General features: G+C 33.6%; 1 protein-coding gene across 3 annotated transcripts in view; it reads left to right on the forward strand.

The window, feature by feature from the left end:
- The window catches only part of LOC131674380 (uncharacterized), a 107,941-nt gene extending 85,348 nt beyond the window's left edge, over positions 1–22,593 (forward strand). For 2 of the 3 annotated variants that reach the window (XM_058953059.1, XM_058953218.1), the window contains exons 3-4: positions 16,179–22,402; positions 22,472–22,593. In XM_058953059.1, coding sequence (XP_058809042.1) covers positions 16,179–22,383 — 6,205 coding nt within the window. In that variant the 3' untranslated portion in view covers positions 22,384–22,402; positions 22,472–22,593. Of the gene's footprint in view, positions 1–16,178; positions 22,403–22,458 lie in introns of all 3 variants that reach the window. The other variant, XM_058953142.1, reaches the window with a different exon arrangement.
- Positions 22,594–22,801: the final 208 nt, after the last annotated feature.

Raw genomic sequence — 22,801 nt, forward strand, 5'->3', positions numbered from 1 at the left:
GCGATGCTCCAACTTCTTTAACCCGTCTGAAAAATACGTTTCCTCGAGGTCTGAAAAGTAGGCTTTCGTGGCAGCGATTACCTCCTTATTCGATTCAAATTTCTGCCCGGCGAGTGACTTTTTCAAGTTTGGAAACAAAAAGAAGTCGCACGGGGCTAAATCTGGAGAATACGGTGGATGGGGCAGCAGTTCGTAGTCTAATTCGACCAATTTGGCCATGGCGACGGCGGAGGTGTGAGCCGTTGCGTTGTCATGGTGGAAGACCACTTTTTTCTTTGCCAAATGGAGCCGTTTTTTCTGCAATTCGACGTCGAATCGGCCTAATAATTTGGCATAGTTCAGCCCTGTGACCGTTTTGCCCCTCTCCAGGTAGTCGATGTAGATCACACCTTGTGAATCCCAGAAAACGGTGGCCATCGCCTTTTCGGCCGATGGGGTAGTCTTCGCCTTCTTCGGAGCACTTTCGCCGGGTAAAGTCGACTGTTTCGACTGTTCCTTGATCTCTGGTGTATACCAGTGGATCCATGTTTCGTCGACTGTCACGAAACGACGCAGAACCTCCTTCGGATTGCGCTTAAACAGCGTCAGACATTGCTCTGAAGTTGTCTCACGGTCGCGCTTCTTGTCCGGAGTGAGCAAACGCGGCACCCATCGCGCCGACAGCTTTCTCATGCCCAAAATTTCATGCAGAACATGACCCACGCGGTCTTTTAAGATGCCTACGATCTTAGCTATCTCGCGCACCTTCAATCGTCGATCTGCCAATACGAGATCGTGAATTTTTGTCACGTTATCCTCCGTGGTAGCCGTTTTCGGAGCACCTGGACGTGGCTCTTCAAAAATCGACGTGCGACCACGTTGAAACTCGTAAAACCAATTTTTGACAGTCGCCATCGAAGGAGAAGAGTCACCGTACACAGCATCCAAACGCTTTTTGATTTCGCCGCGCGATTTCCCTTCCAAAAACAAGAATTGAATCACCGACCGATACTGCTCTTTTCCCATTTTTCAAAAATCAACGGACACACTTGTTTTCACATGCTCTCAAAAATAAACTACAACTCCAATCCGGCTGAAATCTTGACAGTAACTATCGAGAAGGTTGTACTACGTGATAGAATATTTCTTTTCCGAGTGTGGCGCCATCGGGCGGTGAGGCTAAGTACTTATCGGACCACCCTCGTAATTAAAATTATTTACGTTATCTTTCTCTGCATAAATTCATATATTTTAATATACTATTAATAACATTTAATATCGAGATGTAATTTTCATTTTATTATGTTTCAATTGTCTATCAGTCCACTCGTAGCGCTCGAGCAGTTCGGACGTACAATTTGAATGCTCTTCTGAACTAAGCAACGATTATATTGATTCTAGTTATAAGGTAAAGAGAAACAGTCTAATTCATAGTATAATTAACTACCCCAGTCGAGCCAATATGGCTACGCCAGGACAACAGGTGCAAATTACACCTATAAAAAATACCGGAAGTGCAGAAAACGCCATAACAGCTTGGAAAAAGGTAGAAAGTAAGCGACCACGGAGCAGCCCAGAAGACACTAAGCAAATTAAAAAAAGGCAAACACTCATCCAAGACTACTGGCTTGGAAACAACATTAACGAAGTAAAAACAAGCAACAAATTCGAGGCACTAACAGCAACAGAAAACGAAAATACAGGTAACACTGAAACATCACCTTCACCAACAGTTACTAAGAAACTCGCAAAACCCCCACCTATTTTCGTTAGTGGAGTCCTAAATATTAACCCGTTAAAAACCCTACTCGATAGGATTACAAAGGAAGAAGAATACACGCTTAAAGTATTAAATAATAATGAAATAAAAATACAATTAAACAACCCAGATCTTTTCGCACAAACGGTTTCAGAGTTAGAAGATAAAAAGACTAATTTTTACACATTCCAGCTAAAAGAAAATAAACCATATAAAACTGTATTAAAAAACATGCACCCATCGGTAAATATTGAAGACCTAAAAAGAGAAATTCAATCATTTAATCATGAAGTAAGAAGAATAACAAACGCCAAGAACAAAATCACAAAACAACCGCTACCTCTATTTTTTATTGATTTCAAAGTAAAAGAAAACAACAAATATATATATAACATTAAAAAACTTATGCAACACACAATCAGTTTTGAGGCTCCATACAAAAAAAGAGATATTCCGCAATGTATGCGATGCCAGGAATTTGGCCACACAAAAAACTATTGCCGTAAAGCACCAGTCTGTGTAGAATGCGCAAAAAATCATCTAACAATAGAATGCCCAATACATAAAATAATAAAAGACGTTAAATGCGCAAACTGCAGGCAGAATCATGTTGCTAGCAATAAAGGATGTAGTACTAGAAAAATACTGCAACAAAAATTATTTCCAGCATTAAGACCAAAACAAACAACAATCATAGAAAATACCGTTAGACAGAACGTCTCATATGCTCAAGCAGCACGCGGCAATATAAACACAACAGAGGAAGAAACCGCATCAAAACAAACACAGATATCCCAACCACCTCAATCAGAAGCAAACATAAACAACGACAATAACAGTCAACTAGTAAATATGATGACACAGCTGATGAACCGAATGGACACGATGCTAAATCTACTTACAACGCTCATAAACAAAATATAATGAACAATGAAATAAAAATAATAATCTGGAACGCTAATGGTTTAGCGCAAAGAAGTGTAGAAATAAAACCTTTTCTGATAGAAAATAATGTAGATATCATGTCAATATCGGAAACACACTTTACAAATAAAAACTTCTTAAAAATTCCACAACACACTGTATATACTACAAATCATCATAGTGGCAAAGCTCACGGAGGAACAGCTATAATAATAAAAAACAAAATCAATCATTACGAAATTCAAGCATTTAAACATGATTACCTGCAAGCAACTAACGTCGCGATTACGGACAATAATGGTCAAATAATAATATCAGCACTGTACTGCCCGCCAAGACACGCAATAACCAAAGAACAGTACAAAAAATACTTCAACAGCCTAGGAAATCGCTTTCTCGCTGGAGGTGATTATAATGCCAAACATCCATGGTGGAGATCAAGGTCAATAACTCCAAATCCTAAAGGTGCAACTTTATACACAGTAATGAAAACAGAAAACGTAACACCGATCTCAACAGGCGAACCTACCTACTGGCCATCAGACATAAATAAACTACCAGACTTAATAGATTTCGTAATAGTAAAAGGCTTAAATACTAAACATTTACAAGCTAAATCATGCCTTGACTTAACATCAGACCATTCCCCGATCATTATCGAATTTGTATCAGAAATTAAATTAAACTCGAAAAACTTGCCTCTTTACAACAAAAAAACAGATTGGGAATCTTATAAAAGAATATTAAATGAAAAACTTTCTTGTAATATACCATTAAAAACAAAACAAGATATTGATATAGCGATTAAAAACCTTAATAACAATATTTATAATGCCGTTAAATTTGCAACTCCGGAATTTTCGATAAATAAAAAAACAATTACAACAAACTCTAAAATAGTTACCGACAAAATTAAAGAAAAAAGAATGTTAAGAAAAATATGGCAGCAGACTAGACTAAAAACTGACAAAACAAAATACAACAGATCAATTAAAGAACTTAAAAAAATACTTTACGATGAAAAAAATGAAAATATAAATAACTATTTAATGAACCTAACTACAACGAAGGCTTCTGATTACTCACTTTGGAAAGCAATCAAAAAAATTAATCAACCACAAAAATTTTTACCTCCCATCTTAAAAAACGATAAGACGTGGGCAAAAACAAATATCGATAAAGCTAATACCTTCGCCACACATTTACAAAATGTATTCAGCCCACCTCAACGTAAAATAACGAAAGAGGAAGAACCAAATTTACTAATTAGCATGCAAAAAAATAATAATAATCACCATACGTTTCACAATATAAAAGCAAAAGAAATAAGTCATATAATTCATCAGTTAAAAAACAAGAAAAGCCCTGGACTAGATAATATTAATGCAAAACTACTGAAAGAACTTCCTACCAAAGCAATAAGATACATAACTATCGTGTTAAAGTCAATATTTCGTTTAAACTATTTTCCTACGATTTGGAAAATAGCAACAATAATACTCATACCAAAACCAGGAAAACCGCTGCAAAATGTTACATCTTACAGGCCAATTAGTCTGTTGTCTATACTTTCTAAAATCTGCGAAAAAATAATAGCTAAAAGGTTAAATAAAATATTATTAGATCAAAAAATAATACCTGACCACCAATTCGGTTTCCGTAATAATCATGCCACAATAGAACAAATAAATAGAGTAACCACTATAATAAGAAACACCTTCGAAAAAAACGAATATTGTAATGCTGTATTTCTTGATGTAGCCCAAGCTTTTGACAAAGTCTGGCACCTGTTACTAGAACCTGTACTAAAAAGGTTCTAAACCTGTACGAAAGGCACCTGTACTTGTTACTAGAATCTTACTTAAGCTCCAGAACGTTCAAAGTAAGAATAAATAATGAAACATCAGATCTACGCACAATAAAAGCCGGCGTCCCGCAAGGAAGCGTTCTTGGCCCTATATTTTACTTAATATACACCCACGATCTCCCTAAAATGGAAAATGTCAACGTCGCCACGTATGCCGATGATACAGCAATCTTAATATCACATGCCAATGAAACTACAGCTACTCGCATTATGCAGCAATACCTGGATACAGCACTCAACTGGTTTAATAAATGGAGGATAATGATCAACGAAACGAAATCAATACAAGTTACTTATACCCAAAAAAGAAGCTCATGCCCACCGGTAAACATAGGTAATAAAACAATTCCACAAGGAGACAAAGCAAAATATCTCGGAATGCACCTGGATCGACGACTAAAGTGGAGAGATCATATCTAGACTAAACGGAAACAACTAAATCTACAGACAAAAAAATATAACTGGCTGCTAGGGAGGTATTCTAAGCTTTCAATTAAAAACAAATTACTGATTTACAAATCCATAATTAAACCAGTTTGGACATATGGCATACAACTCTGGGGTACAGCCACAAAATCCAACATTGATATCATCGAAAGATTCCAGAACAAAACATTAAGAAATATCATAAACGCACCATGGTTTGTAACAAATGAATATATACGAAAAGATATCAACATAATGACAGTAAAAGAAGAAATAGAAGCAGCCTCCAGCAGATATACCACCCGGATTACAGAGCATCCAAATCAACTAGCCAAGGAACTAATCGTCTCAACATCAACAACTTCAAGGTTCAAAAAATATAAAACACCATTTACACAAAAATGGGGTTAGTTTGTTTCAATTAATATATTAATGTATTAATGTACTGGTACTGATCACTGGAGAAGTACCCTCATGTAATCAATCATGCAAGTAAAATTGTAATTATTGTAGATTTAATAATACCATTTACTTATGTTCATGGACAGATTGTAAATTTACTTTGGAAATAATAAAAAAAAAATTGTCTATAAATTTCGTATATGAAATTTCATTAAAAAATTCTTCAACTTTGATAATGTATTCTTTAGTTCTCTATTTTTCCATTAAAGTTATTTCATATACGGTTTTTTAATTTGCTGCAAGTACTTTTGCATTAAATTTCATTAATAATTTTTTAAATATGAGTAATGAATAATGGATAGAAAGAAAAAAGTACTATGTGATAATGATCTGCATAACTCGTTGCTATGTATGTATGATATTTCAAAGTTTTATGTTACATTCTGACTTCGACATTAGTTTAATATAATACCATTGAGAGGAACTAGTGATGAAAAGATAAAAGTTTTATTACGTTTAAATAATTTTTTTTATTAGTTAGTATTCTGCAACGGTAGTCGATTTAATTAATCGAACCGTTCGCGATTCTGCTTCTCGTGCGTTAGTTCGATCTATTGAGAGAGAGAGGGGGCGCGCGATCTTTTGAATAGGCAGTTACGCCTCAGCTGTGAACGCGAGTTACCGCCGATTTGTTTTCGCAATTTGTTTTCGCCGAATAAAGTTTTCTTTGGTTAATTACGTGCGTGTGTGCAACGACAGTATTGCAGCAGCAAGTAGCGGTGCAGAAACAGCAGATAAAAGCGAATTAAGGCAGCGCAGCTGATAATAGAGGGGCAGCGGCAGTTGAAATTTTTGCAACAACAATTACGGCTGATCACCGTAATTGCACCGCATGGTAGGTGCACCTCCCGTCATATTAAGCGATACAAAATACTTTCGATATTTTGTATATTCGTGATAGTGTTATTTTTTGTATTCGCGCCGAGCGTTAGTTCGCGGTAATATTCGAATCTTCTCTCTCTCTCTTTCTCACGGCAAATAGTTAATTGTAAAATCCTATTCGCGAGCGTTAGTCTTTCGGCCCTACAAAGACTGTAGTGATTTTTGTTAATTAAAGTTTATTAAATTTATTCGCCGTTTACTTCATTTGATTTTCTTAGTAGCTTAAGTAATTAGAAAAGGCTTAGGTTTTAATCTGATTAACTCTAGGGGATTAAGAAGATTAGGAGTAAAGTCACTCACACTTAAAACTCGTCGAGTGTCACATGACACGTGACTTAAGGTGAGTTCAACTCCGTTTGATAGAAGACAACTAGGATAAATCATCTGACGTTAAGGCGAATACACGTACTATCATACGTGCTTAACGGAGCGGCGGTTTGCTCTGCATCGTGGGAATTTGTTCTTAAATAAATTTCTCATTTTTCAGATAACCTCCCCCGTTACAATTCATATTATTTAATTTTTATAAGAAAATCATACAAATTCCAAAAGACAAACTCCAAATATTTTAATCTTATTTACTCTTCTCCATTTCTAGTGTGCAATTTTTCATACTCTTCAAGATTCTGCATGAGTAGATGATTGACTCTTGTGGGCAGAAATATATCGACCTCTGTTTCGAGCTCAAGGACAACTTTCTTTTACTCTCCTGGTAGGCAGGTAGTTGGGTGCTTTTGCTGCTGCTTTGATAACCTCTATGACTATAAAAAGAAACTATAATAGAAATTTGAAATGTAATTCAAGTTATGACAGTCTAGTCCTAACTTTTTATAAGTATTACACAATTTTTTTCTAAAGAATAATGTGTATATAAATTAGTGAAAAGCCTACAAGGTTTGTCCTAAAAGTATCGAGCCTATCTTCATATTTCCCCGTCAAAACTTCTGAGCGACCTCTGTGGAGCATGGACGTCACCAGCAAGTCTTCACGAACTCATTAGTGTGCGCAGTTAGCGACTGAACGTATTAGTTTGTGAACGGCAAGCGTTCGTTTATAGTGTGTTTTTTGCCTTTGTCATATTTCGAAAAAATGACGGGAAAATTAGATCAACGAATTTGCATAAAATTTTGTTTTAATCTTGGTAAAAGTTTGGTTATGATTCTGAAACAAAATGACAGTCTTTGCAATGGAAGCTTCCATGCGAGCTTCGGCCGAAAAAAGCCCGTCAAAGTTGAAGCAACATCAAGTCAATGTTGATAGTTTTTTTCGATTATAAGGGCGTTGTGCACCACGAATATGCTTTAAGAGGTCACACGATCACTAAAGAATACTACGTTAAGGTATTGAATAACACAGTTAGAATAAAACGGCCACAACTTTGGTCATGCGGTGATTAACTGTTTCATCACAACAATAAACCAGCGCATTCATCACACCTTGTGCAGTAATGTTTGACAAAAACTAAGTCGTACAGCTTCGCCAGCCTCTGTACATTCCAGACGTAGCTCCTTGCGATTTTCGGCTCTATCCCAGATTGAAATGCCGCTAGAAGCACATCGGTTTGATGAAAAAGAGACGGTTGAAACGAATGCAATGAAAGCACTAAAGGCAATTCCCAAAACTGACTTCGAGGACTGCTTCAGGAAGTGAAAACACCATTGGGATCGTGTTATTCAATTAAATGGGGATTACTTTGAAAGATGTCACTCACCGGATGATAAAGAATAACACCAATGCGGAGATAGGGAGATAGGATCGATACTTTTAAGACAAACCTCGTATTCTATGTGAATGCAGAAAAGCGAATGACGCCTCACCTCGCGGATAGTTCGTTTATAGAGCTATCCAGTCAGCTGTTACATCAACAATGAATTAATTATTATTTTGATTGTTAAAATTCACACTCACTAATTTACTTGCGTTTGTGCTTCGCGATGTGATTTCTAAGCGATATTCGTGGTTACTTACTGCGTCGCGTCTGAACTGTTTGAATATTGCGGCTAGTTGTATAAATTGTAAACAATGAAATGTTAGTAGATACTGACAACAGAAGTAAGCTAGTCAACTCAGTCAGTCGTTTCCGTATGTTTTTTTTCATGAGGATTACTGTGTGTTTATGATTATGATTCATGAGTCTCCTTAAACACATTCCAAAAATTTATAAAACAAAGTGACCCTCAAATTCCAACAACAATCTGTGTCTTTTGACATAAAAAACATTTTGTCACCGTCACCAAAATAATGTTCCTGGTGTTACAGTGGCATACTTTTTTATTTTATAAAATCGTACAATTAAGTATAATCCTATAAGTGGACATGTTGTAAAACTTGTATAAATATAATGATAGTTATGATGATAATTTGCAATGAAATTTTTTTTACTAAAAACAATTTTTTTACTAAAAAAATTAATACGAATGAAAATTCAAGTACTGTTTCTTTTAGTTACCTCCACTACAATTACTATTTCATTCGAAACATCTAGCTTCTTCTCATCGTTTTAAAAATTAGTGTCGACGTGCTTGGACTTAAACTAGGAGATATTCAAATTGAATGTGGTTTGACTAAATTACAAAACAGTTTGTTGATAAAAATCCAAAATATACAAAAAACTTATAACTGAATTGAAATGTAAGATACAAAAAATATATTTACGAGGTTTGTCCGAAAAGTATCCAACCTACGTTCATATCTTCGCGTGGAGAGACTCAGGCGACGTCTAAGGGATACAAACATCACCAGCAATACCTCGTCTTCTCGTCAGTAGCCCGAAATATGGATAAAACACCATAGTTCCCAAGTAACTTTTAATTGTTTACAACAACTTTTTTGCGTATGTCGCCATTCGTTTATTGCTAAAAATAGCATAATGAACTGAACAGCAAATTCGCATGAAATTTTGCTTCACTCTCGATAAAAGTTTGGTTATGAACTTGAAATAAAACAACAATCTTCGCAGTAGAAGCTACCATCTGAGCCTCGGCCGAAAAAGACCCTTCAAAGTTGAAGCAATATCAAGTCATTGTTGATTGTTTTATTCGATTATAAGGGCGTTGTGCACCACGAATATGTTCCTATAGACTAGATAATCAACAAAGAGTATTAAGTTTTATTTTTTTTTGAATTTTGAAAAGATTACGAGATGAAAAACGACCGCAACTTTGGGAACCTCATGACTGACTTCTTCATCACGACAATGCTCCCGCGCACACATCAAACCTTGTGCAGCAGTATTTATGTAAACACAGTGTTACGCAGCTACGCCAGCCTCTATACAATCTCGATATAAATCTCTGCAACTTTTGGCTGTTTCCCTGATTGCCGCTTTAAGGACGAATATGTTCCTATAGACTAGATAATCAACAAAGAGTATTAAGTTTTATTTTTTTTTGAATTTTGAAAAGATTACGAGATGAAAAACGACCGCAACTTTGGGAACCTCATGACTGACTTCTTCATCACGACAATGCTCCCGCGCACACATCAAACCTTGTGCAGCAGTATTTATGTAAACACAGTGTTACGCAGCTCCGCCAGCCTCTATACAATCTCGATATAAATCTCTGCAACTTTTGGCTGTTTCCCTGATTGCCGCTTTAAGGACATCAATTCGACAGTAAAGAAACTGTTGAAACTAATCCGATAAATACACTAAAGGCGATTCCGAAATCTGATTTTCAAGAGTGCTTTAATAAATTGAAACATCGATATGAGTGTCTTATTCTATTAAATGGGGATTACTTTGTAGGATACCTCCTCCCGGCTAACGAATATTAAATCAAGCGCCGAGAAATCGAGGTAGGTCGGATACTTTTGGGATAGACCTCGTATACATCGATCTTAATAGAGAAGAACTCGATATGAATTTCATTAACGTTTACTCTGACATTCATAATTTGAAAGAGAAAGTGATCGTTTGAAAGCTTGGGTACAGAACAAAAACGAGGTTCATCCTGATTTTTTCTCCAGCAGAATTTAACCTGTGGATATATAAGCAAATGGTTTTTATTACAAACCACACTCATTAGAATACTTTGTCATTCATCAACATGGGCCAGAATAATAGTGTACAGTACGCTCGTCACCCACAGAGCAACGGGAACTCGAAAACTAAAAAAGAAGACAAACAGTCTACATGGAAATCAGCTACAAAATATTACTCATTCAACTTCAAATCAATGCCAAAGTCAGGTTTTTAAAAACTTTGGAACGTCATATGTTCAAAATAACATTGTATATGTCTTTTATGAATAAATAAAAATACTATTTTTAACATATAGCAAATTGTATTTTTTTTCTTTCCACCCATTATTCATCACTCGCACGCACGGTGACATCGGACTGCGACATACACGCCAATGTCTGTATACGTCCACCGAGATGCCACCAATCGTACGCCGATAAATAAAATATCAGTTCATTCAGACTCAATAAAAAAATGCTGACACCAGGGTGATTTTTTTATCGATTGCTGGTATGGAAGGAAGTAGTTGCTCTGATGGTAAATGTGGGCAAGGATCTCAATAGCCTCTAATACTAGATCACATTTTAAAAATAAAATAATTAATTGTTTTTTAATGCTATCGCAATTTCATTGAGCAGGTCTCAAACTATACGTTGGATTTTTTTCGCGATGTTCTCATGATTTTTGATAGAATGCCAAGTTTCTGAAGTTGCCCTTGTAAAAAGTAGTGCAAAATTCCATATTTTCTTCTCTCTAATCGCTATTACAACTTTGCTACTTAAGCTGGATAGATCACAGAAAACCAATTGACGCGCAAAACGAAAAGTTTCAACCCTATTTTTTCTATATCATTGTGCTACTTATTTTTATAAAGCTACATGCTCATAAACGAAGAGGCCTATCATTTTTTAACCAATAGTAGTCACGTTCATGAATAACGTTACATACGAGGTCTGTCCGGAAAGTATCGGGCCTACGTTTATATCTTCACGCCATAGGGTTCGAGCGACCTCTACCGGACAAAAACGTCAACTGTAAAGCCTCACAAATCTATTGGTTACTTACTGACACCTGCCGGACATATAGTTCATGCGCAGCGTGTCTTTGTTTACAGTGCCTTTTTCGCGTTCGTCGGATTTTGATATTGTCAAAAATGCCTGAAAAACAAGATCAACGAATTTGCATCAAATTTTGCTTTCAACTCGGAAAAACGAGTTCGGAAACTATTGAAATGATGCAAAGGGCCTTCGGAAGCGAGTGTATGAGCAAAACACGAATAAAAGAGTGGTATAAACGGTTCAAGGATGGTCGCAACTTCTGTCGATAGTGATTCTCGTTCCGTCCGGCCTTCGACGACAAAAACCGCAGATAATATTGAACGCGTGCGACTTGCAATCAAATAAGATCGTCGTATGACTGTGCGAGAACTAGGAGAAGACCTTGGGATACCAAAAACTATCATTTCAGAAATTTTAACCGAAAATTTAGGAATGAAACACGTGTGTGTGAAATTCATCCCAAAATTGCTCACAGCAGAGCAGAAGAACATTCGCTTAGAAATCGCTCTGGACAATCTGGAAATGGTCAATAATGATGATAATGTGCTTAGAAAAGTTATTACAGGTGATGAATCATGGGTTCATGGTTATGATCCTGAAACAAAACAACAACCTTCACAGTGGAAGCATTCTGAATCGCCAAGACCAAAAAAAGCACTTCAAAGTCGGAGCAATGTTAAGTCAATGTTGATTGTTTTTTTCGATTTTGAAGTTGTTGTACATCACGAATATGCACCAACAGGTCAGACAATCAATAAAAAATACTACTTTCAAATTTTGAAACGTTTACGTGATGTAGTAAGAAGAAAACGGCCGCACTTCTGCGGAAATGCGCCAACGCATTCATCCAATCTTGTGCAGCAGTTTTTGAGCAAATACAATATCGCATTGCTTCGACAACCTCCATACAGTCCCGACATAGCCCCTTGTGACTTTTGGTTGTTTCCAAAACTAAAAATACCACTCAAAGGACACCGATTCGATGACAAAACAACGATTGAAAACAATGCGACGAGTGTACTTAAGGCTATCCCTAAAAGTGAGTTTCAGGACTGTTTTGAAAAGTGGAAACATCGATGGAACCGTGTTGTTCAATCAAGTGGGGATTACTTTGAAGGATGCCACCCACCAGATGATAAAGAATAACGCTAGCACGAAAATATAAAGGTAGGCCCGATACTTTCCAGACAGACCTCGTACAGGGTGGACTATTTTAATGGGTCCACTCAAATATCTTCGAAAATAATAGATAAAAAAAATGGTTCGTACAAAAATTGTTGCCGGCGAAGGAGATCATCTATCTGTAAAATTGGTTTTGATCTTGAACTTTACTTTCAAGGTCATTTGGAGGTAAAGAGTTTTTCTTCATTGGGAACCCATATTATTGAGAATTTTTTCAAACTATGATTTTTCTGAGTGAATATTTATTTTCTGTTGGATGATGATTTTATTGAATATTATTGTTAATTTATTGTTAATATTATTTTTAAATTTTATGATATTCTACCTTTTCGGTTATTAGGTAATATTGAGTTATTAGTTTTTTGATATTAGTTTTGTTATTGGTTATTGGATTATTTGGGTTATTAGGATTCTTCGGTTATTTGGATTATTGAGTTCTTAAGTTGTTTCTCGTGGAATTACACCAATCATGATTAGGTTATCAGAAAATTCTATTAAATAGCAACCACGGTATTTTTTAGTATGTAACCTTTAAATGATCTCGTAAGTGTAATAAAAACATTTTGGAAATATCGTTTTAGACAATAAACGTAAAATTTTCCTCCTTTCATTCTAAATCCAGTGTTAAAAAAGGGGTTCCTATTGAAAAAAGACCTGTTGACCTCCAAATAACCTCTTGAAAGTAAAGTTCGAGGTCAAAATGAACTTTACAGCTAGACGGCCCCTTTCGTCCGCGACATTTTGTGTATGAACGATTTTTTTACCGATTATTTTCAAAGATATTTGAATGGGTCGATTTAAATGGTCTACCCTGCATGTACTCATATCTTTTTACATATCTATATGGCCCCCTACCCATGGTGTCATTTATCTAGCTTGGGCTCTTCAAGTCCTGATACTCCTCACTAATTATCGCTATATTAGCTTCTTTTCCGCTACTAGTTGTGGCAGTAGATTTTGTACGGCCTCGCAGTGATTTAGGTTTATTTTGAGAACTCCAACCATTTTACTTGATTGTTTTCATTCGTTGTCCTATGTCCATTTTCTTGGCATTTGGACATCAACCGCTTTGTAATCCTCCTTATTGCATGTAAAGCATTGCTTGGAGCGATCTTATAGGCATCTCTTAGCTATGTGTCCCGTTTCATGACATCTGTAACATCGTTGAGTTGCCTCTCGAATTCGTACTCTGTAGTTGGCTCATCCTATCCTTAGCTTGCCTTTTTTAATCAATTTCTTCCCAGCAGTTGTCGGAAGTATAACGCTAGCTTTTTGCTTAACCTGCGTGCGATGCCCTAATAATTCAATAATTAACTATTATAAACATTGTAACACCTACGTTAATAATTTTAAATTCCGCTTGGAAAATAAGCCCGAACAACGTCGCGTCACAAATTATTTTAAGGGGGAAGGCTCAGAAGGCGTATTCGCTTCGTCGCGGAAAATTAACGAGGGCTTATGTCGTCCGGTAGTGTCAATAATCGCGATTTGCCTAGTTACGAGAGCTACAGGTTATACAAAGAAACTCACCCTTTCGAATATTTATTTACATTTTATTACAACTCCTTGTTTTTACATGCGGCGTTCGACGTGTGCGTCGGCCAAGTCCGCGCTAGTCCGTTCCGTGCGGATTAACGCACAGGAGACAGAACATCGCCTTACAACTTTCCTGCGAGTTCCCGCGAGTGCGATGCGAATTTACGCACGCAGCCACTCGTCCGCGTCCGGACGATACGATGCTTAGAGAGAGAGAAATCGAGGCGCGCACCGAGAAACGAAAAAGGGTACCTGACCTTAGGAGGAAGCGCTGCTGTGGAAGTCCACGTCCGCTAGGCCAACTACGTAGTCCTCAAAAGGTGGATATCTATGTAGGTGCAGCTGGTCTTCCTCTTCGATACTATTCACTTGGTGCCAATTAACTGGTCACGCACTTTTTCGTCGCGAGGCTTAACTAGCTCGAAATGGTTGCTGGTCAAAGCCATACTGCTGCCTCGATCTCGCGCTTTCCGCGACGTCTTACGCGCCCCTCCCTATAGGTACCCAATCGGCCGAGCGCCTCCAGTTACGCACACTTGTGTGACTCATGCCGGCGACACCATTTCTCCCTCTCCTCCTCTGCTCTCCGCTCTCGCTCCATTCCTCCAACGCCAGGCATCTCCGCCGATCAGGAATCAAACCTGCAACAAAGCCACATCGTGCGTTGATACTCGGTTTTATCAACCGAGACCGATGTGGCAGCGGCTCAGGGGGCGGCACGCGGAAGAGAGAGAGAGGCGAACAGGGCGAGCGAACTCAACGGTCGATTCGCCCGTCACAATATTTAGAAAAATTCAAAAACTTCTAAGAGTTATTATAAAATGCATTACGGTTCTATTGTTATTTTTGCTTAAAACATGAAATTATTTACTAGTTATTTTATTCTTGCAAGGGTTGAACTGGATAAATAATATATCTTTAAAAAATGCGCATGATAATACGATGGTAATTAAAACAATCACTATTTGTGATAGGAACTTATAAAATTAATTAAAACCTATTTAATATTGTGGATATTCTTTTAGTGTTTTCTGACTAAAATTATTTTCAGAATAAGAACTCGATTATAGGTTTCAGGAAGCCATAATTATCTATTAATAAGAAAAATTTCCGGATCTCAACAATTTTATTTTAATCGATTTCAATAAATTGTAAAGTTCCTCACAAAGAGAAAATTCGGTGGGAAAAAAAAATAGATTGTATTTTTATGACCCCTCTTATTATCCGTGGAATAGTGCTTCAAAATATATACGCGATGATCGTAGGCTCCTGTCAACACGTGAATGGGACAAAGCAGCGATTGTAAGGTCGAGTACACCGGTTTGGGCCACTATCAGTATTTATATCAACACCTTCTTTCAGATATACTTTCCTCATGGGAAATGTTATTAGTAGCGACTCTCAATCCTGTTTTTTTATATATCTTGAAGGTTCTCATTATGTTCTTAATATGGATTTCTATAAATTAATTAAGTTTAAAAAGAAACTAAATTACGGCCTGCCGTCACACTATATAGGGTGTTTTAACGTTGTTACGAAACTATGAAAATATTTAACTTCAATCAACGATATCGCGATGAAAAAAAAGCCATCTTGAATCCGAAAAATAGATTTCAAAGGGCAACACAGCTCCTATGTGATGCTTTAGCGCGTTTTTGAAAGAAAAATGTATTCAAGATGCTATGTAACATCAAAAATAGCAAAAAACGTATGAATAATAATCTCATGACTATGGAATGCCGGACTCTTAAAAATTCCCGTCATCGAAAATGGATGATGAGTAAACCCTAATTTCTTTGTTATTGGAGTTAAGAATTATCAAATTGTCAACTCTGTTAGTCAAAAGCTTTTATTGTTAAGCTCACTTTCAATAATAGATTATATTCATTAAGCTAACTAATTTATCACCACCGAAAACATTTAAAATATAATTTATTTGTAATATAGAATTTTATTATAACTATAGTTTCTTGTTTTGTCTTTTGAAAATATCAATTTGTTTTTCGTGTATTTCATAGGTAGCCATATTATTAATACATGATAAATAGATCTATCACATTTTTAGCTAAATCAGTTATTAAATTATTATTATATATTTTTTATATTTAATTTTTATACATAAAATTATGTTTTTTCTAGTTTTTACCATGCCGCAAGTTTAGAAGAACATTTATCAAGAGGAAGTTGGATTTTAGGATATTGGTGTACAAATTGTTTTAAGGAATGCGAGCATTTACCTGGACAACAGCAATATTGCTATAAGTGCATAAAATTACAGCATCAAAAATATAAAGCATTACAAAATAGAGGATTAAATAGAGATATTGATCCTGGAATTGTCAAAATATTTTTTAATCCTTGTCAGTTATTACAACACATGAAAATACACAGAATGGAAGAAATATATATTCACCAACTTATGTTATTACCATTCCCAACAGGCATTAGCATAGAATATTTTCCACATTTGAAAATGATTAGTGAGGCTTTAATAGATTTTATGTTTTTAAAAAATATCCACATCGTTGATTGGCTGTGGCAAAATAAAATTCATAAATGGTGGAGAATGGCAAAAGGAGATAATCCGATAGCAAATATAATTAAGAAATACCCTTTTGAAGTACAACAAATTAAGCAACTTTTAAACAGCAATATCAAAGTAATTTTGAATAATAGATTAGATTTAAAAAAAAAACATAGTAAAAAGAACATAATAAAAAAAAAATCTACGATTTCGAATTGCATTTATTATAAAATGTCTACCTCTACATCAGACATTAATATTGTTAAATTTATAGAATCATCAGAGTTATCAAATTTAAGAATACGTCAGTTTCCTTTAATAGAACAAAATAACACTGCTCTATCTCCTACCGAAAAAAATTCGCAAAATATTAACTTATTTCCCAAAGTTTCGAAAGATAACGTTTTTGATCGAAAATCCTCAAACATTTCTCAATCCTCATTAATAGAAAATTTTACAGATAACCGAACTTTACATTATAATCAAATATATTCAAATAAAAGAACTTCAACATCAATATGCAATATACCGGCGAAAATTTCTGCAAATATACCTTCAGTTAAAAGTTCTGATTTATCGGATAAAGTAAGAAACAATAGAATAATTTTTATAGAAAGAAGTGATCAGGTAAACATTGACCCCTTTCATTCACATACTAAGCATAAAAAAAACTCCCAAAAATTAAGCATTATAAGATCGGATAAAGTACAATTTTTAAAAAAATCTAAGACCATTCAGTTTCATAACTTACATCAATCTGATTCATTGATACCACACTCAAAATACACAAAAAATGAAATTATCACTGATATTATTCGATCAACCAATGAATCAGATTCTATAGCACTTCCACAAAAACAAGTTCTTAAATTCTGTCCAAATGTAGATTTTCAAAATCATAAAAGTTGCAGTGTAGTCTCTGAAAACAATGATATACAGGAAATACCGAAAGAAAATATTCCCGATATTCCTAGTACTAATATTCCTAGTAGACCTTCATCCATTATTATCAAAAAACAGGAAAAAATAATGTCAAAATCTGAAGATAATGTAGATTTACGTGCGGATGTTTCAACGAAACTGATACTTGAAAAGCTTTTTAAAAAAAAGGATTTGGAATTTTTAACAATAAAAAATAGTGAAAAAGGCAAAAGCTTTTTAGCAATTTCGAAACAAATTTGTCCTGAGAATAATTCAGAATACAGGAAAAGAATGTTATCCAGTTTGAGTAAAATAAATAAAAATAAAATTCATTTTCAGATAGACCATATTAAAAGTTTAAGCAAAAAATATTCAGAGAAATTTTATGTTCTGAATGATGAAATAATTGAAGGGCATACAAATTTAATACGTATTCTAGAGAATATAGTCGAAAATATAGATTTACCAAAGCAATCGACTGAAGATGATTTTGGTGGTTTATTATTCAATACAACAAGCAGTAGTATCTGTTCTACATGTCATCAAATTAAGCGATCAGCTAGCTATTCAACAGGATTTCTAGAACCGTTCGTTGAACTAAATCACTGCTTATGCTTTAATTTTGTTTGTTTTAGATGTAATATGTTTCAAGGAAATAAGAAGCGTTTTGATAATCATCTGAAATATCACCAATTGGAATATCCTTTTAAATGCCCCGAATGTGAAATAGAATTTTTATCTTCTACAAATTTAGAAATTCATACGTGGACTAAATGTTTCCATCAATTTGCAAAACGTTTTCTTTTTTGTACCATATGTGAAATAGGTGGATTCTGTAGCATGGAAGCAATAATGAATCATTTCGTTGTAATGCATAGTATGAAAATAACTGCTTGTAGCTTATGTTGTATGGTTTTTGAATATGAGAAATACTACATAAGTCATATAAGAAAAAGCCACCCTGAAGTAAAAAATTACACCAAGCCATTAGAGCTTTTTCTTTGTCAGTTGGATGATAGAATAATACCCATTGAATATTATAACGATCATATCATGAATCATAAATGCATTGAAGAAATTACATTTTATTATTGTAATTTATGTTTCGATATGTCAAAAAAGTTTGAAACATTAGAATCGATAAAAACACACATTTATGAAAATCATTTGGCTGAGTTATCAAATGTTATTAGTAAAAAATCTTTAAATGAGATATTGTCAATGGAAGAGATTCAAGCCATTTTTAAAAAACAAGTACATAATAAGTCTTTTACTAAACTAGGACCCTTAAATGACTGTTATACAGCAATTTCGACAAATGTACGCAAAGAATATGCTATAGATGACTCCAGTAAAGGAAAAAATAGTCTATTAACAATTGATAAAAATCCACTCTCAATACTTGCAAAAAATATTACTCCTTTCATACCAATTCTCGGTGATAAATTACACGGAAAAGAATCTTTAGATTCTTCTGATTATTTTTTACGATATAATTCACCTACGAAAACTCATAATAGTGAAAAATCTTATTTCTCAACCTCTCAAAGTCAATATAGTAAACAATTTGATGACTGCAACAGTCAAAATAAACCCTTCAAAGTTCAGGAACATGTTATAAATTGTATCCCGAAATCATCAAATTATTCCGAGATAAATATCTTGGCAAAGCCTGGAAGTGATGATATTTTAAATATAGCTTCAACTGAAAATCATCAAAATTTAATAATAAATGATAACGATTTTCTTACTCGAATGAATAAAAGAAGTAAGAAAAATCCTAATATTCTACCTCAATTTGTAAACATGAATATGGAAGATTTAAAAAATAACGGTTCTTTAGATTTTGAAAAAGATAGACAGAATCTGAGAGATAATATTCATCAATTAAATGATCTGTGGAATAAAACTATCATTGAACATAGTTATTCTGATGATAAGTTGAGTATTCACACTAAAAAAATGAATCAGGTTGATGTTCTGAACAATACTTTGAACCATGACATATCAATAGAAAATAATACACTAGAACAAATCATCCAAGACGAAACTTCAGAAAGAATCACTCTTGTTCATGAAGATGTGACGAACACTATCAATGAACATTTGAGTGTAACATGTTTAAATCCATGTTTAACGTCAGATGTTATGTCTAAATCTAATTTCATTCACAATGCTAAACATAATGAAGGTGAAGCTATTAAATCAAATCAAACAGATAATTTACATCAGGATTACAAAATCAATATATTACTAAATACAAATTTTGAACTTACTTTTCTACCACGAACTAAAAATCAAGAAATTGATAAATCAAATAACAGAAATATAATAGATAATTATGAAAATAACTCTAATGAAATTGAAAAACAGAACTTTTACGAAAATGATTTGACAACTATTACTAAAAGAAGTACTATATTGAAAGTAAGTAACGATTACACTCATGACAAAGATATATCATTAAATATAAACAGGAATTTTGAAAGTGATATTGTAAATAATATCACTAATGATATTGACACTCAAGAATCTAGTAATTTAGAAAAAGGTCACGACGGTTTTATTACAAAACATAGTATGATTTTGCCAAAAGAAAAGGTAAGGATATTTACAAGAAAAAGTACTAACATCTTTAGTCAAAATAGAGATCTTCAGAATAATATTTCTATAAATTTGAACCGAAAAAGTTTAAATGCCGAATCGAATTCAAAAGTTTTTAATTCGCCAAACAAAAAAATTCGTATTATTGGTAATAAAAATATTTTAAAATTACAGCAATCACCAATAACTAATGTAAGACAACAATCAGAAAAAGATATATCTAATTGCATGATACCTGATTATCTGTTAAATACTAAATGTTATTTTATCGATACAAAATCATACGTAATTAATTTGTTGCCTGATGAGCAAAATACTTCAAACCGCAGTGAAAATACTTCAATGAGCTATACAATGATCGACCTTAAAGCAAAAAGTTACTATTCAAACACATACATAGATAATATTTTTTATGATTCAAAGAATATTTATGACTATGCAAAATTTGAATTAATGAAATATAGCAAGGGTACAAAATCAAAGAATAGACAAAAGGAATTTTGGACCAAAAATAAAATTAGTGATAGTCTATCTTTAAATGCTAATCCAACTTATTCAATTACACTTAGTAGCTATTCAAATACACAAGTAAATAAAAATATTGATAATTTAACAAGTAGAAGATTAGAAAATGCTGGATATTTATGTAACAAAATAATTTTAGAACAAACAAAGCATAGTAAAAATTCTATAAAATCACCTAAAGCTATAGATTTTAATGAGAAATTGAATGAAAATAACTCATCCGAAAAAATGTATAATCTTTATCTACCAAGCGAAATGAAAGGTCATGACATATTTCAAAGTGGATTAGAAATTCCAAATCAAAGTAGAAATTCATTCGAATTAAAGGATGAAATATATTTACCACCTATTGAGTTAAAAAATTTATCATTGGCAGATAATGAAAAAGTCAATTTATCAAAAACGTCATTCTTACGGAGCCATAAATTAAAATGGCCTATCACTGAAAAACAAGTAATGAATTCTAAAAAATTGCAACCACGAATTTTTAATCAACCAAATAGCGCGAACAAATCGCTTATAAAAATAAGAAAGGATAATGATCCGGTGTTTCATAAATTAAATGAAAAAAATTATAAAAATATAAAAAAACAAGAAACTACAGCGCAACAGGGCAAGCCTACAAACAAAAAACTTATTAAGAAGAAACAAAAGAATTTGAAATTTAACGCAAACATTAAATCAAAAGCAACTTTATTACAAGATAATATCTTGATTGGAAAAAAATCGATTATAGAACGTTTAAATACAAATAATAGCTTAAAAGTAAAAGAAAATTTAAAAAAATGTTGGTCTCATTCATCAAATAATGATAATAGACAAAGTAGTAACAAAAAATCAAATAAAGAACGATTGCATCCACAATTATCATTGTCAAATGTTTCGAAAACTCCGAGTAAAAAAAACAAAGCTATACGTATAAAGATCGCTAATAAAAATAGAATTGGCTTTTTTAATAATGAGTGTAGTACAGTAAAATCGTGTGAATTTAAATGTCATTTATGTGGGGATTTGATAAACACGACTTGGGAAACTTTGAATCATCATTACGGTACTAAACACTCTGAAAATTATGAAGTTTATCATGTATATATAAAACTATCTCGTATTTTTAAACCTGATATGAGTGTCCAAACGCATATGCAGAAGAATAATAACAAGCGTAAATCTATTGAAGTATTAAATACAAGATTGCAAAAAAGAAAACGTCGGAACATTAGATCTTTATCGGAAAAATCTGATGATACAGTTGATCGTACTTCTGGATTATATGTAAAACCAGAACCGATTATGGATGACAAAGGTAATTTTAAATGTAAAAAATGCGATGAAATATGTACAAATATAACTAGTCTGAGACGGCATATTTATAATAATCATCGACTTTCGGAAAAAAATCTGATATGTTTGGAATGTGGTGAAAATTTTGTTGTATCTCCAAGTTTACAAATGCACTTGAAAGCATTTCATGAAATAGATGATCCAATTAACTACATGAATAAATATCCAGATTATGCTCTAGATATAATGAACTTTGGAATGAGAAGTGAAGTAACAATTAATAATCAATGTCACGTTTGCATGGCTGTTTTCAAAGACAGCTCATGTGTTGATAAGCACTTAAGGATTCATGGAATGGCCTTCTTAAACAAGAGAAGATTAGAAACACGAAAAGCAAAAATGATAAGCCAAAAAAAGGTCAATACTTATAATGAACTAGATAGAGCATTGAAACTGAGTCATAATGAGCAGAGCAATGATTTTTCTTAATACGAAAACTACTAATTTGGTAAATATATTAAGACAAAAATTTTTTATTGTTTTCTTCAAATAATTTAAAAAAAGGTATTATTTATAGGTATCATAATTTATCCAAATTGGCTAGGTTGCAGATAATTATAGCAATGTGTAAGTATTCGTCTTTGTCGGAATAATGTATGTATTGTTTAGTACACGTTGTGAAAAAAATTTTGTTTGCTTGAATATGTAATTGTTTTTAATTTTAAAATAAAGCTATAAAATTAATTATTATTGATAGTCTTTATTCAATGACTTTCACTACAACAGGATCGTATATTTGTTTTTATAGATATTAAAAGTGTATTAACTGATAAGGTATATTAAAGTGTAAGACTTTCAATTAAAAATTGTCCGATATTATTATGTGAAATATTATTAAATTAATGCT

The sequence above is a fragment of the Phymastichus coffea genome, unplaced genomic scaffold (assembly GCF_024137745.1).
Source record: "Phymastichus coffea isolate CEN01 unplaced genomic scaffold, Cenicafe_Pcof_1.1 PCOF00001, whole genome shotgun sequence".
Lineage (NCBI taxonomy): Eukaryota > Metazoa > Arthropoda > Insecta > Hymenoptera > Eulophidae > Phymastichus > Phymastichus coffea.